Below are 17,444 nucleotides of genomic sequence, written 5' to 3'. Positions count from 1 at the left end.
GAAAAAAAAAATAATCAGCAAAACCACTGCTATAAGCTTTTAATAAAAAAAAATGAAAAATATATATATATAAAGTTAATGGAGAGCATCTAATCCTTATTAAAATATATTTTCCTAATGAATCACACTTGTGTGTTTTTTTCACCTCCATAAAGTGTTGGATTGTCAGTTTGTAGCTTCTGCAAGTCATTAATGTGATTCCCTAATGTGGGAGTGGCCAATAGATTGCTTGAATCTTCCCTGTTTACTAATTGGTTGTTTACACCAGACTCTATGGGGGAGGGGGGTATCGCTGACATATTTCAGTGCTTTCTGGATAATAAATCTCCTTTCAATATAATTATTTTAATAAAATAATTAAAGTTATTGGTGAGCAACATGTTGCTTGGGAGCCAATGATTGGGGATCACTTTTGTAGATAAAGGCCCGTGTGACATCAATCTCTACCCCTTTATAGAAGTTACAGTTCACCAGTACACACCGGGGTCTGGATACCAACACTGTTTGGGGTCACCTGTTACCCACTACATCTATAGTGGAGAAACATTAATATTGTATGGAAGATTCTTTTTCTAGCAGCCTCTATTTTTCACAAGGCACCTTACATATATTAGATCTGGGATCCCCAACCTTTCTCACTCGTGAGCCACAGTCAAATGTAAAAAGACTTGGGGAGCAACACAAGCACCATAAAAGTTCATGGAGGAGCCAAATAAGGGCTGTGATTGGCTATTAGGCAGCCTGTATGCACCCTATCAGCTTACAGGGGCTTTATTTGGTAGGAAATCTTGTTTTTATTCAACCAAAACTTGCCCCCAAGTCAGGAATTCAAAAATAACTCCCTGGTTTGGGGGCACTGAGAGCAACATCCAAGGGGTTGGGGAGCAACATGTTGCCCCTGAGTCACTGGTTGGAGATCACTGGCCTAGATATAGTCATGTAGGCTACTATCTGTACAGTTAGATGTACAGCGCATAATGCACTTGTCAATGCTGCATCAAACTAGTAATATCTTAACCTTTTAACCATCAAGATCTTGACCTCACTATAACTTAACCCTGTGATCCCCAACCAGTGGCTCAGGGGCAACATGTTGCTCCCCAACCCCTTGGGTGTTGCTCTCAGTGCCCCCAAACCAGGGAGTTATTTTTGAATTCCTGACTTGGGGGCAAGTTTTGGTTGCATAAAAACCAGGTGTACTGCCAAACAGAACCTCCTGTAGGCTGCCAGTCCACATAGGGGCTACTAAATAACCAATCACAGCCCTTATTTGGCACCCCAGGTACATTTTTCATGCTTGCATTGCTCCCCAACTCTTTTTACATGTGGCTCCTTGGTAGAAAAGCGTGGGGCTGAAGCTATTAATAAAAGTGTTTCTAGAATAAAAAGATGTTCCAGGAGTGCCATAGAGATGCATATCCGTTATGCCCGGTGTAGAGCAGTGAAGTCCCTTGTAACCAATATATGTTTCCTAGGACGAGCCAATGCGTTCATCACTCAGATGAGATTCGGTCAACACCTTGTAGATTTTTGACCACATATTGGTCAGGTAGATCAACTGCTGCTATTGAAGGAGCCGAATCAGCAGCTAAAATCTGCCAGTTTGTGGCCACCATTACTCAGGAAGTTCTCTGACACCCAGGCAGTAGTATGTTGGTAATTATATGATATCATTATAGGTAATGATCGCAATTCCTGAGTCATTTGTCAATCATTAGTCTTATCCCTCAGGCTGATTCGCACATGACATTGGCACTGTCCCCAAGATCAGTTCATTATCTATTAAAGGTATAATTATTACTAAACTTTTAAAAAAAGCATTCAATACTTCTGGTATAAATATTTAACTCTTTAAGTGCCAGCAAAAAGCAATGTGATGCTTGATTAAACAGAGGTTCATACTACACTTTTTTGGAACAATACATTTTGTTTCAATTGCATATTTCATAAATAAATCTCTTGAATTACTTTTCTTAAATATTACTGTTTAGCATTTGCATTTGATCAGGGACTGCAGGGCTAAATGGCACTTACAGTAGCAATGGAATAATAGCCTCTGGGAAGGGACTGGGGCTGTGGGATAGCAGGTATAGTAGGGAGAGATGGTGCCTATAGTAGCAGTGGGGGGATAATAGCCTCTGGGAAGGGACTGGGGCTGTGGGATAGCAGGTATAGTAGGGAGAGATGGTGCCTATAGTAGCAGTGGGGATAATAGCCTCTGGGAAGGGACTGGGGCTGTGGGATAGCAGGTATAGTAGGGAGAGATGGTGCCTATAGTAGCAGTGGGGGGATAATAGCCTCTGGGAAGGGACTGGGGCTGTGGGATAGCAGGTATAGTAGGGAGAGATGGTGCCTATAGTAGCAGTGGGGGGATAATAGCCTCTGGGAAGGGACTGGGGCTGTGGGATAGCAGGTATAGTAGGGAGAGATGGTGCCTATAGTAGCAGTGGGGGGATAATAGCCTCTGGGAAGGGACTGGGGCTGTGGGATAGCAGGTATAGTAGGGAGAGATGGTGCCTATAGTAGCAGTGGGGGGATAATAGCCTCTGTGAAGGGACTGGGGCTGTGAGATAGCAGGTATAGTAGGGAGAGATGGTGCCTATAGTAGCAGTGGGGGGATAATAGCCTCTGTGAAGGGACTGGGGCTGTGGGATAGCAGGTATAGTAGGGAGAGATGGTGCCTATAGTAGCAGTGGGGGGATAATAGCCTCTGGGAAGGGACTGGGGCTGTGGGATAGCAGGTATAGCAGGGAGAGATGGTGCCTATAGTAGCAGTGGGGGGATAATAGCCTCTGGGAAGGGACTGGGGCTGTGGGATAGCAGGTATAGTAGGGAGAGATGGTGCCTATAGTAGCAGTGGGGGGATAATAGCCTCTGGGAAGGGACTGGGGCTGTGGGATAGCAGGTATAGTAGGGAGAGATGGTGCCTATAGTAGCAGAGGGGGGATAATAGCCTCTGGGAAGGGACTGGGGCTGTGGGATAGCAGGTATAGTAGGGAGAGATGGTGCCTATAGTAGCAGTGGGGGGATAATAGCCTCTGTGAAGGGACTGGGGCTGTGAGATAGCAGGTATAGTAGGGAGAGATGGTGCCTATAGTAGCAGTGGGGGGATAATAGCCTCTGTGAAGGGACTGGGGCTGTGGGATAGCAGGTATAGTAGGGAGAGATGGTGCCTATAGTAGCAGTGGGGGGATAATAGCCTCTGTGAAGGGACTGGGGCTGTGAGATAGCAGGTATAGTAGGGAGAGATGGTGCCTATAGTAGCAGTGGGGGGATAATAGCCTCTGTGAAGGGACTGGGGCTGTGAGATAGCAGGTATAGTAGGGAGCTCAAACAATAACAAAGAGTTAATGTACAGGAAGTAACATAGTTGCTCATCCAGTAAATAAACATACATAAAATGAAGTGACACTCACAGGTATTTATTGGAACATTGTCTCAATACTAGGAATTTACAAATCCCTTATCAACATGTATCTCAGAAAGGGCGTAACGGCAGAATCCACCCTATCAGGATGAAAGAAGTGATTACGGAAAGTAGAGTAAGCAAATATTTAACATGCCTAATGCCTTTCGACATTAAATTAACCCAAGAATATACTGATAAGAACCCCAACATTTTAGTTCAGTAGGTTAAGTGCTTAAAGAAACCCAAACCTCCCATACTCCCCTCATGGAGCTTTAAGGCCTCATTCTATCATGACATGATGTAAAAACACTGGAGGTTTTAGCTCAAGTAAAGTGGGAAGGTTTGAGTGCTAGGTGCCCTTATAGAGGATCTATAATGAAAACAACAATGAATACTTCCATATATCAGAGTAAAAAGAGGTTGCTAATAAATAACATTTCATAGTTAGTGATGAGCGAATCTGTCCTGTTTCGCTTCGCCGAAAATGTCGCGCATCAAAAAAAAAATTGTCGCCCGCAGCTAGTTTTGTTGTGAGGCTATTCATTTGTCACCTGCGGCTATTCTTTTGTCGCAAGGCTATTCATTTGTTGCCCGCGGCTATTCTTTTGTCGCCAGGCTATTCTTTTGTCGTCCGCGGCTATTCTTTTCTCATCCGCAGCTATTCTTTTGTCGCGAGGCTATTCATTTGTTGCCCGCGGCTATTCTTTTGTAGAGAAGCTATTCATTTGTCGCCCGCGGCTATTCATTTGTCGCCAGCGGCTATTCATTTGTCTCCCGCGGCTATTCTTTTGTCGCTCGCAGCTATTGTTTTGTCGTGAGGCTATTCATTTGTCACCTGCGGCTATTCTTTTGTCGCAAGGCTATTCATTTGTTGCCCGCGGCTATTCTTTTGTCGCCAGGCTATTCTTTTGTCGTCCGCGGCTATTCTTTTCTCATCCGCAGCTATTCTTTTGTCGCGAGGCTATTCATTTGTTGCCCGCGGCTATTCTTTTGTAGAGAAGCTATTCATTTGTCGCCCGCGGCTATTCATTTGTCGCCAGCGGCTATTCATTTGTCTCCCGCGGCTATTCTTTTGTCGCTCGCAACTATTGTTTTGTCGTGAGGCTATTCATTTGTCGCCTGCGGCTATTCTTTTGTCACCAGGCTATTCATTTGTCGCCCGCGGCTATTCATTTGTTGCCCGCGGCTATTCTTTTGTCGCGAGGCTATTCTTTTGTCGCCCGCGGCTATTCATTTGTCGCGAGGCTATTCATTTGTCGCCCGCGGCTATTCTTTTGCCGCAAGGCTATTCTTTTGTCACCCGCAGCTATTGTTTTGTTGCGAGGCTATTCATTTGTCACATGTGGCTATTCTTTTGTTGCACGGCTATTCTTTTGTTGCACGGCTATTCTTTTGTTGCGCAACTATTCTTTTGATGTGGGTGACAAATTTTTTCATCCGTTTTGCAAAACAATCCGCCAATGGCGAAACGCGGAAATTCGCCTCAGATCCATGCATGATGAAACATTTCGCCCATCGCTATTCATAGTCAGTTTTAAAAAGGTACAAATACTCTACTCAGTGTTGATATTCCAGATGTTTTTGGTAATTAGAGTTAATAGTTCATTGACAGACGATTTTATCGGATGCAAATCTTGACAGACAAGTATTCTCGTGATTTCCGATCCCTCCCTTATCCCTTGGTATAAGTTGGTTGGTCACAGAGCTAGGGAAAAGTAGAAGATCACCGATCTCCGATCACAATGAGAGGGTTCCTGACCAGCGCCTGTATCCTCTGTGTGTTCATAACAGCAGGTAAGAGGTTTGATCATGTTCTGCTGGTGTTTCATGAATGTTTTGAGGACCAAAACCTGGTAGAAAAGGTAGCTTTAAGAGCTACTCTAGGCCCATTACCACCAAAAGGGGTTGAGTTATGCCACTAAATTTTAAACAATTAGGCGGGGGTGCAATGAGGCCGTGACCACAAAATACATATAGACAACAACAAGAGCCCCTCTGCACTTTGCATTAAGCTACTAAGAAATGCCTCCTCTTTAATCAAAACAGGGATTGTTTGCCCATATATTGCAATATATTCAAGCTGGCCAACTGCGTCAAAGTCATCCCCGGTCTGACCAGTCCTACACTGACTTATCTGATTCATTAAGAATTCTACTGCTTCAATATACATTTAACAAAGGGACTGAGTTTTACCTGCAACTTACTTGCTTTCAAGATTAAAATCCCCAATTGGTTGCCCTTTTATTGGCTCCGCCGGAATCACCTGACTGTAGCTGGGAAGGGTGGGGGCTACAACTTTTTTTGCTATTGTTTATACAGGAGCAGTGGCAAGCTCCAATATATATTGGTAATAGGTGAGTGCAGACGATCTCTTGTTGTTGTCTATATATATTTTGTTGTACAGGCATCGGACCCCTTATCTGGAAACCCATTATCCAGAAAGTCTAGAATTACGGAAAGGCCATCTCCCATAGACTCCATTTTAATCAAATAATTCACATTTTTAAAAATGCTTTTAAAAACAGTACCTTGTACTTGATTCCAGCTAAGATATAATTACCCCTTATTGGGGGCAGAACAGCCCTATTGGGTTTATTTAATGGTTAAATGATTCCCTTTTCTCTGTAATAATAAAACAGTACCTGTACTTGATCCCAACTAAGATATAATTACCCCTTATTGGGGGCAAAACAGCCCTATTGGGTTTATTTAATGGTTAAATGATTCCCTTTTCTCTGTAATAATAAAACAGTACCTGTACTTGATCCCAACTAAGATATAATTACCCCTTATTGGGGGCAGAACAGCCCTATTGGGTTTATTTCATGGTTAAATAATTCCCTTTTCTCTGTAATAATAAAACAGTACCTGTACTTGATCCCAACTAAGATATAATTACCCCTTATTGAAGCCAAAACAATTCTATTGGGTTTAATTACTGTTTAAATAGTTTTATTAGCAGACTTAAGGTAGGAGATCCGAATAACAGAAAGACCCCTTATCCAGAAAAGCCCAGGTCCCAAGCATTCTGGATAACGGGTCCCATACCTGTAATAAATATGCATATGGATTCTCCACAAAGTTTCTGCTCGGTGTATGGAGGCCTCTGTACCTTGATACAGTATAGGATGGGAGCATTGAAAATTCTGCATTGAAATTCTTGATATTCTTGTAGAGGTTGCCTTACATTGCTGTCTGCAAAAGGCAAGGCAAAAGCCAAGTGACAGCTCTTATTCTGAAACAATGCTCTTTTTTAACGCTCCTCCTGTTCTGTGTTTGTCAAGGTAACTGCCTGTTATGCACAGAGTGCAATAATCAAACCAATTCCAGTTGTGAAGGCTCCTTGGTGACTTGCGAGTCCTGTTTGACGGTCATCACTGATATCCAGAATGGTGAGTAAACACTACATGAATAAATCACTCACACAAGACATGGGGTACTGGGAAGCACCTTCAGCTTAGATATTATACTGCAACTCCTAATTACACTCCATTATAGCTGCTTACTATCAGCACAATGCAGTCAGATGTTCTCTGTCATCACACTGTGCCCAGATAAGCTTTATTAACACCATTGAGTAGGCGTTGCTCCATCATCAAACACTCAAATAATCAAAATGACCCATTATTGTTAGTGCCCAGATATACTGTACTGCACTGTTGCAAAGTGCCTAGATACTACAGGGGTCCCCAACCTTTTTTTACTCATGAGCCACAGTCAAATGTAAAAAGACTTGGAGAGCAACACAAGCACCATAAAAGTTCATGGAGGAGCCAAATAAGGGCTAAGATTGGCTATTAGGGGCCTCTATGCACACTATGAGCTTACAGGGGGCTTTATTTGGTAGGAAATCTTGTTTTTATTCAACCAAAACTTGCCCCCAAATCAGGAATTCAAAAATAACTCCCTGGTTTTGGGGCACTGAGAGCAACATCCAAGGGGTTGGGGAGCAACATGTTGCCCCTGAGCCACTGGTTGGGGATCACTGCACTACTACATGATCATCATACAGTTCCCTTATATAGTCCATCATCATAAAACAACCCAACATGCCTCATTCCTATTCTGCCCCCCGATATACAAATACCCCAAAACATAAATATAATTCTAAGGTCTGTTCTTTTCTTTCTTAAACATAGGAAATGACTCTTACCCAACTATCTTAAAATCATGCAGCCAGAACCCAGAGATGTGTAATATCTCCTACCATCTGAGCACTACGACAACTCGCATGGAGCTCACGTCTTCCTGCTGTGATACAGAGTTCTGTAACAACGATACTATGCACAGTAAGTTGGTAGAACCCCCATTAGTTCTGTAGTATGATTCTGCGCAATCACTTTGCATTCTGTGATTTCCGCTTCCCGATCAGTAAGTCAGATAAACTCAACCCATTCCACCAAGATGTAATTCAACTAATAAGGACCAGTGACCCACTTGAAACTTTTCCAAGTAAATCCACTATGCCAGTGGTCTCCAACCTTTTTGGCACCAAGGACCAGTGACAAGCATGAACATTTTTCCACGGACCGGGAGGGGGAGGCGCGTTCTACGTGCAATGCTTTCCTCCGAGCCTCTACATGCACATCGCGTTGATCGGCGTAATGCTTTTATATGCGCCTTTCTTCAGGCAGTACTTAGTTTACGCTGCATTTTTACCAGGCCGGGAACTGAGGCGCCCCACTAGAAAGTACCCCGCGGACCAGCGGTTGGGGACCCCTGCACTATGCTCCCCAGTACTTGGACAAGAAGAGATAGCAGGTCAGAGGGGTTTCCCACTGTAGTAATTCAGTTCGGGATTCGGCCAAGATTCGGCCAAATCCATGTGTCTGGCCGAACTGAATCCTCTGCTACAATCTTATTTGCATAGGCAGATTAGGATTTGGATCCATATTCTGCCGAATCTTTTGGTTCGGCCAAATCCCAAAATAGTAGATATGGTGCATCCCTAGTATTTATACCCGTGAGTAGCGTGAAGCTGATGTAGGCAGATTTAAGCATTAGGCAGTTGGGGGAGCTCATACTCCATCAGATTGTACAATGTAACTAAAAGCTTCACCTCCCCAAGCGTCCCACCAAACAGAAAGTAGAGATAATCATACACCTCACAGTTGACCCTATTTAGGCATAAGAATTCTGACTTTAGGAAAGGGTCACTGTCTCTAAAAACCAACAACAAAGATATATAAATAATGTAACATAGATACAGAGGCTTCCGCCTAGCAGCTAGGGGAATAGTACTTGTAGGGGATTTCCATCCAGGGACTGGTAACCCTATGGGTCCCTACATAATGTAATCAGAGTTCTTGCACAACGTAAGCACCAAAGGGGAACCAGATTCTGCCAGGGTAAGTATCTAGTGGTAGTTATAGTAAGGTGGCCAAAGGCCAGCTCCAATAAAACCAGCATCAAAATACAGTATGTGAACATGCCTTTGTAGAAAATTGAGTGCATCATGTGTTCTACTTGCTTTGATCCAGTAAAGCCGAGTTTCTGCTTTTCTCAGCCCCTTCCCAGAACACCACGGAGAATGGCATCGAATGTCCCTCCTGCTTTGAAATGAATGCAGACAGCTGTGAGGCCAATGAGACCATTAGATGCACTGGATCTGAGAATAAATGCATTAGTTTCTCAGGAAAAATGTCAGACTCAGAACAAGGTAAGTTTATCGACTTAAGTTGACCATATACTGGCCGATTCTAGCTGCCGATATTGGTCCCTTAGACCAATTCGGCAGCTTATGTATGGGCACTAACGATGGGGGCCTGCCTGACTGACATTTGGCCTGAAAGGTTTGAAAATCAGTCAGATCTGCTCATTGATGCAGTCCCCGAACCAAAGGACGCCTATACCCGTCATTCTAATTTGATCATTTGGCCCTGGGGCCAAATATTAGCCCAATATCGCCCACCCGTGGGTGGGGATATTGGGAGAAGATCCGCTTGCTTGGTGACCTCGCCAAGCTCTGGTTAGGGTTGATTTGAATGTGCTTGTCCATTGTAGTTCTCTAAACCTGTATTTGTCAATAGCCCTGAACATCTCCAAAACTCTTTGCCCTTAGGTGACTGCATTCCGTTTGCGCTGCAGGGCTGTGCGACCGAAGACACCTGCTACGCCTCCGACTTCCCTCTCTTCCCTGTAACGCGGCTGTGTGAAGCCTCCAGCCCTCTATGCTTTGATGGTGCCTCAATCTCCTGGGATCCCTAGTGCATATTTAGGTTTCTTGTACTGCTAACTATCTGGAAAAGTTCATTCAAAGTCTGCTGTTTTCATCTGTTTTCAGTCTGTTTATAGATCTCTGTATATTGGCTCTTTGTAACAATAAACTATATATCAGCCGTTCACCTGTTTATTGTGACTTTACTGTGTTACTCTAGGCCAGGGATCCCCAACCTTTTTTCTCACAGCCAAATGTAAAAAGACTTGGGGAGCAACACAAGCACCATAAAAGTTCATGGAGGAGCCAAATAAGGGCTGTGATTGGCTATTAGGCAGCCTCTATGCACCCTATCAGCTTACAGGGGCTTTATTTGGTAGGAAATCTTGTTTTTATTCAACCAAAACTTGCCCCCAAGTCAGGAATTCAAAAATAACTCCCTGGTTTGGGGGCACTGAGAGCAACATCCAAGGGGTTGGGGAGCAACATGTTGCCCCTGAGCCACTGGTTGGGGATCACTGGTCTAGGCAGTAGATTAGGGAAGCAGATACTGGAAACATGGTAGTGTCAGTTCTCTTACTATAGTTCCAAGAATATCTATGGCAGCTAAATAATGTCTTCTCCAAGTCTCACATATATTGGACATTGGCCTGGGTTTCTACTCTAGGACACAAGTAAGAATCTACTGTAAATCCCACTCTAACTGCTCCAAGCTGTAGCGGAAAGCCGGTAACATGGTGACCTATAGCTTCTTGGCTGACTAGTACTTGCCCTACTGCCACACACAAGGAAACTTGTTGAACACCTTAGTACTGAATAAACAGGAGGTTCTAGAGATGTTGCTGATGAGCTCAGGAACACTTTATTGAAGTCACCAGTACAACTTCTTGAGAAAAAAAACAAATAATATGACCAGCATAAAGTATCCCAGGCCACTGGGACCCAGCCTGACGCCTACTTCCCTGCTACTCCCATCCTATCAGGAAAACTGTACCTTCTTCAGTCTTTCAGCAGAGGGGTCATTTGAGGCGCAATAAGTCCTACATAACCTAGTGCTTAAACCACTGGGTCCCTATCTGGGCAAGGGACACTGCTCCCTTTCTCTCTCCTCATTGGAGCCTCAGCTGCTCATCACACTAACCTAGTACTAACTTTAACCACTTACAGTGAGTTCCATGGATCTAACCTACCACTGTCTACCCCAACTAGCAACTAACACTGGAGTCTTTCAAGTGTTCTCCTACTCAACCAAAGATGAAGTAGTACCCTGGTCTCTCCCTCTATCCTGTGGACTGTCCCTGCTTAACAGCGCCCCCTGGTGACTGAACTAGAAATAACAATACATAATACAATCTGTTCTACTCCTTAGAAGCCTTCATAGAAAAGTAGAGAATAAAAGCTGCTTTAGCATCATCAAGGGGACCAACTTCATATTAATATCATTGGTGTTAGAATAAGATGTGGCTATAGAGCCTACGTATATTTATTTATTATATAAATATACTATTATACATTTATCATATAAATTACATCTATTATACATTTTAAAGCAATGACGGATCCAAATACAAAACATAATAATTCAAGAAAGATGACGGAAGCTTAATGCTTAACCCCTTTTTTTTAAAAAAAAAAAATCAGATGTGACAGATTTGTGGCATCCCAACGTTTGTTATATAATTTTCTTTAAACATGTTGCATACTCTGCAATTTACTAAATCACTGGGTAAAACCAATAATGAATTAAATGCAGTGTATGAAAGATGTGCAAAGAAAATTATATATTATGTATGGGGTTGTCATGCAACCGCCACATACTACTTTTATTTAATAAATGCATTATTACAGGATAAAACACTAGGGGAGACAAAGTCCTACCGCATCTATAAACAAACTTTGGTCATTCCTGGGTCTGATTTCTTAAGTAACATCTATGGTTATGGCTATTCTAATGTTTCATTGTAACTTTCTCAGGTTTCTTAAATGGTGTACAGGTATGGGACCTGTTATCCAGAATGCTCCATGAATTGAATGATCCAGAATTGAAATGCAAGAAATCCCCCAATGAGAATCCCAGCTGATGTGAGTAAATCCGGCTCCCTGTTCTCTGTTCCTGCAATTGGAGTTGGGAGCAATAAGCACAGTTTCCCAGCACTGAACAAGTCTGTCCCTTTATCCCCATGTCTGATTCCTGTGCCATATAATGACGGGAAAAATGCCATAATTATCTCTATATGTAAGATAACAGGGAGATGCCTGACACAGTGCTGGGAATCAGCATTCTCATTGGTCACTTCTCTTGCATCTTTAATTAAGTTTTCAGTCAGTAGAATTCTTATTGGTGAATTGTTTTCCATGTGTGATTATGTTTTTCATCAACTTTTATAGAGAACTAGGGGGCGCAATGGGGCAGCTTTAAGGTTGGGTTTAGTGTCCATTTAAGCAGCAAATAAACCCAATGGGATTGTTTTGCCATACATATAGGTTAATGATAGTTGGAATAAAGAACAAGCTTATTGCAGAAAAAAAGGATATTAGGTGATCCCAGTGGTGGAAATAAAAAAAAAGGTGGGGAACAACCAGACTTAAGTTATCAAATTAAGGAATATTGGCCTAGAACATAATATTTGTAATTGGATAGAGAACTGGCTGAAGGATAGATTACACAGAGTGGTGGTAAATGGAACATTTTCTAATTGGACCAGTGTGGTTAGTGGAGTACCGCAGGGGTCAGTCCTTGGGCCTTTGCTTTTTAACTTGTTTATTAATGACCTGGAGGTGGGCATAGACAGTACTGTTTCTATTTTTGCTGATGACACTAAATTGTGCAAAACTATAAGTTCCATGCAGGATGCTGCCGCTTTGCAGAGCGATTTGACAAAATTAGATAACTGGGCAGCAAACTGGAAAATGAGGTTCAATGTTGATAAGTGCAAAGTTATGCCCTTTGGTAGGAATAATATAAACGCAAACTATCTACTGAATGGTAGTGTGTTGGGGGTTTCCTTAATGGAGAAGGATCTAGGGGTTTTTGTAGATAACAAATTGTCTAATTCCAGGCAGTGTCATTCTGTGGCTACTAAAGCAAATAAAGTGCTGTCTTGTATAAAAAAGGGCATTGACTCAAGGGATGAGAACATAATTTTGCCCCTTTATAGGTCCCTGGTAAGGCCTCACCTTGAGTATGGGGGGCAGTTTTGGGCTCCAGTCCTTAAGAAGGATATTAATGAGCTGGAGAGAGTGCAGAGACTGCAACTAAACTGGTTAAGGGGATGGAAGGGTTAAACTATGAGGTGAGACTGTCAGGGTTGGGGTTGTTTTCTCTGGAAAAGATGCTGTTGCGAGGGGACATGATTACTCTGTACAAGTACATTAGAGGGGATTATAGGCAGATGGGGGATGTTATTTTTTCCCATAAAAACATTCAGCGCACCAGAGGTCACCCCTTTAGATTAGAGGAACGAAGCTTCCATTTGAAGCAGCGTAGGGGGTTCCTCACGGTGAGGGCAGTGAGGGGGTTGGGGAATGCCCTGCCGGGGGATGTTTGGTAGGGGGTTCCTCACGGTGAGGGCAGTGAGGGGGTTGGGGAATGCCCTGCCGGGGGATGTTGGGTAGGGGGTTCCTCACGGTGAGGGCAGTGAGGGGGTTGGGGAATGCCCTGCCGGGGGATGTTGGGTAGGGGGTTCCTCACGGTGAGGGCAGTGAGGGGGTTGGGGAATGCCCTGCCGGGGGATGTTGGGTAGGGGGTTCCTCACGGTGAGGGCAGTGAGGGGGTTGGGGAATGCCCTGCCGGGGATGTTGGGTAGGGGGTTCCTCACGGTGAGGGCAGTGAGGGGGTTGGGGAATGCCCTGCCGGGGATGTTGGGTAGGGGGTTCCTCACGGTGAGGGCAGTGAGGTTGGGGAATGCCCTGCCGGGGGATGTTGGGTAGGGGGTTCCTCACGGTGAGGGCAGTGAGGTTGGGGAATGCCCTGCCGGGGGATGTTGGGTAGGGGGTTCCTCACGGTGAGGGCAGTGAGGGGGTTGGGGAATGCCCTGCCGGGGGATGTTGGGTAGGGGGTTCCTCACGGTGAGGGCAGTGAGGTTGGGGAATGCCCTGCCGGGGGATGTTGGGTAGGGGGTTCCTCACGGTGAGGGCAGTGAGGTTGGGGAATGCCCTGCCGGGGGATGTTGGGTAGGGGGTTCCTCACGGTGAGGGCAGTGAGGGGGTTGGGGAATGCCCTGCCGGGGGATGTTGGGTAGGGGGTTCCTCACGGTGAGGGCAGTGAGGTTGGGGAATGCCCTGCCGGGGGATGTTGGGTAGGGGGTTCCTCACGGTGAGGGCAGTGAGGGGGTTGGGGAATGCCCTGCCGGGGGATGTTGGGTAGGGGGTTCCTCACGGTGAGGGCAGTGAGGTTGGGGAATGCCCTGCCGGGGGATGTTGGGTAGGGGTTCCTCACGGGGAGGGCAGTGAGGTTGGGGAATGCCCTGCCGGGGGATGTTGGGTAGGGGGTTCCTCACGGTGAGGGCAGTGAGGTTGGGGAATGCCCTGCCGGGGGATGTTGGGTAGGGGGTTCCTCACGGTGAGGGCAGTGAGGGGGTTGGGGAATGCCCTGCCGGGGGATTTTGGGTAGGGGGTTCCTCACGGTGAGGGCAGTGAGGGGGTTGGGGAATGCCCTGCCGGGGGATGTTGGGTAGGGGGTTCCTCACGGTGAGGGCAGTGAGGTTGGGGAATGCCCTTCCTAGTGATGGGGTAATGGCAGACTCTGTTAATGCCTATAAGAGGGCCCTGGAGGAGTTCTTGAACAAGCAGAATATCCAAGGCTATTGTGGTACTATTATCTACAGTTAGTGTTAGTGGTTGTATATATAGTGTATGTATGTGAGTGTATAGATTGGTAGGTGTGGGTTAGGTGTGCTGGGTTTACTTGGATGGGTTGAACTTGATGGACTCTGGTCTTTTTTCAACCCTATGTAACTATGTAACTATGTATGAAAATCCAAATTACGGAAAGACCCCTTGGTCCCAAGCATTCAGGATAATGGGTCCTATACCTGTATCATCAATTATAAAAGGTCCAACCTTATTTGTAGGCAGAGACAATTTAAACCTTTTGTTTTTCATTTATCTGTGATCTCGTTCAAGTGAAAAATATTTTCCTGTGTCATATTTTCATATCTTTCTGCCCTTAATTTTTTTCCCTGTATCTTCTCCTTTTATAGGAATGTGTTAATATTTTATAAACCCCTTTTTTTCCTTTGCTTTCTAAAAAAAACCCAATCATCTTTATTAATGTTATAGGCCCCTTCATATCCGGAAGTTTCTCCCCACCACATCGGGGTGCCCCGGGGGTATAATAGAAAGAAACTCCTTTTGTTCTTCCCACAGTGACATTCAGGTATGGAAAATGTAATTTCCCCCGTGACTTTATATGCTTACATCATTTTTAATTTTGTACTCCAATGGGAAACGTACGTCCTTCTTGCTTTCAGAGCCCTGTCTCGGATACACTCCTTTTTTAATGGGGTTTTCTGCTCTGCTCCCTCTAATGTTGTTTTAATGCTTCTGTTTCACTACTTTCCTTTTATTCTGCATTTAACATTGTAATTCTAAATTGCCTTAGAAATTCTCAAGTTAATAAAGTCATTTGTTCAAGGAAGAGAATTTCAAATTAAACCACAATTACTGGGTAACTTTCCCAAAGCCCAAATCTCTCTGCGTGTCCCAGCCTGCATGTCTGCCTAATAAAGCTAAGAAGCGTATAGTTGCGCCATTAAAGGCAGTTGATTCATGCTGTATGGACAGATCAAAGGCCTGATTCAACCGAGCCCAATTCATAATACACTGAACTACTAGCTTCTGCCTAGGAAACCTTGGCTACTTTATCTAGATTTATCCCCAGCCTTTTTTACCCAAATGTAAAGAGGATTGGGGAGCAACACAAGCATGAAAAATGTTCCTGGGGTTGCCAAATAAGGGCTGTGATTGGCTATTTGGATATTGGACTGGCAGCCTATAGAAGGCTCTGTTTGGCAACTGGTTTGAGGCCACTGGAAGCAACATCCATGGGGTTTGTGAGCAACATGTTACCCCTAAGTCATTGGTTGGAGAGCACTGATCTTGAAAAATGTTCTTGGGGTTACATATAAGGGCTGTGGTTGGCTATCTGCTAGCCCGTATGTGGACTGGCAGCCTATAGGAGGCTCTGTTTGGCAAAAATAAGCAACTGGATTGAGGCCACTGGAAGCAACATCCAAGGGGTTGGGGAGCAACATGTTGCCCCTTAGTCATTGGTTGGAGAGCACCGATCTTAAAAAATGTTCCTGGGGTTGCCAAATAAGGGCTGTGATTGGCTATTTGCTATCCCGTATGAGAACTGGAAACCTATAGGAGGCTTTGTTTGGCAAAAATAAGCAACTGGTTTGGGGGCACTGAAAGCAACATCCAAGGGGTTGGTGAGCAACATGTTGCCCCTGAGTCATTGGTTGGGGATCACTGATCTTGAAAAATGTTGCTTCAGTTGCCAAATAAGGGCTGTGATTGGCTATTCTGTTTGGCAAAAATAAGCAACTGGTTTGGGGGCACTGAGAGCAACATCCAAGAGATTGGTGAGGAACATTTTGTCCCTAAACCATTGGTTGGAGAGCACTGATCTTGAAATATGTTCCTGGGGTTGCCAAATAAGGGCTGTGATTGGCTATTTGCTAGCCCATATGTGGACTGGCAGCCTATAGGAGGCACTGTTTGACAAAAATAAGCAACTGGTTTGGGGGCACTGGAAGCAACATCCAAGGGGTTGGTGAGGAACATTTTTCCCCTAAGTCATTGGTTGGGGATCACTGATCTTGATTATATCTCAGTGGTCATTAATTCCCAAGTGGAAGGGAGCTACCAAATGTCATTTATATTAAATGACATGTAACCCCCCCCCCCCCCACACACAAAAAAAATGAATCAGTGGAAACCTCTTTGAAGTCTTTTAATACCTGCTACTCCTGTTGTTCAAAAGATAATAGCAAGGCTAGCATAAACCTAGGATAATCCAGAAATCCATCCATTCGATGATCTTTTAAGCACATTTGTTGGATTCAGGTTAAACGGAAACCTTGAAAATCTGTCTGGAAGTTTCCAGCATGGCATAGTTCATATCAAGGATGAATAAGTATTAAGTATTGGAAACTGATCTTACATTAAAGGAAAACTACACCCCCAGAATGAATACGTAACCAACAGACAGTTTATATTATGTTAAGTGACTTATTAAAGAATCTCCCCAAACTGGAATATATATATCAGTAAATATTGCCCTTTTACATCCTTTCCCTTGAGCCGCCATTTAGTGATGGGCTGGGTGCTCCCTCAGAGATCAGCTGACAGGAAGTGATGCAGCTCTAACTGTAACAGGAAGTAGTGTGGGAGTAGACATAGCTCTGCTCATTCATTGGCTGATGGGGCCTAGCATGTATGTGTGCCTTGGCTTGTTTGTGTGCACTGTGACTCCTATGATCCCAGTATATATTTTTATGAAAATGGTTTATTTAGATGAAGCAGAGTTTCACATATTGGCTGTTATGCAGGATATAGAGACCTACATTGTTCAGGGGTATAGTTTCCTTTAACATGATATGGACAGACAAATAAATAAACCTGCACACTCACCTACATGTATGTTATACGCATTAAACGAATCCCTTGTACTTCTAAACAGATACAGACACGTATTTATATAATTTGCACTAACCACACATTAGCCAGTTCCCCTGTATGGTAACGACTAATGTCTATCGCTGGGTAATATATAGTGAAATCTCGAACTGAACCAAATCATGTCTAGAATTTAACATAGAGAATGCTAGAAAGAAAAGAAAATTCCAGTATAAGAAATAATTAGTATTAAAG

The 17,444-nt window shown here is 44.1% G+C and overlaps 1 protein-coding gene across 1 annotated transcript; it reads left to right on the top strand.

The window, feature by feature from the left end:
• The first annotated feature begins 5,142 nt into the window (after nt 1-5,142).
• pinlyp (phospholipase A2 inhibitor and LY6/PLAUR domain containing) lies at nt 5,143-9,751 on the top strand. The gene is made up of 5 exons (XM_002939143.4): nt 5,143-5,203; nt 6,694-6,801; nt 7,549-7,698; nt 8,916-9,068; nt 9,471-9,751. The coding sequence occupies exons 1-5, from the start codon at nt 5,152-5,154 to the stop codon at nt 9,614-9,616; spliced, it is 609 nt and encodes a 202-aa protein (XP_002939189.2). The 5' UTR covers nt 5,143-5,151; the 3' UTR covers nt 9,617-9,751.
• Nucleotides 9,752-17,444: the final 7,693 nt, after the last annotated feature.

This window comes from Xenopus tropicalis, chromosome 7, assembly GCF_000004195.4.
Source record: "Xenopus tropicalis strain Nigerian chromosome 7, UCB_Xtro_10.0, whole genome shotgun sequence".
Lineage (NCBI taxonomy): Eukaryota > Metazoa > Chordata > Amphibia > Anura > Pipidae > Xenopus > Xenopus tropicalis.
The sequence above is the reverse complement of the archived record's forward strand: the minus strand, read 5'-3'. Positions and strand labels throughout refer to the sequence as shown.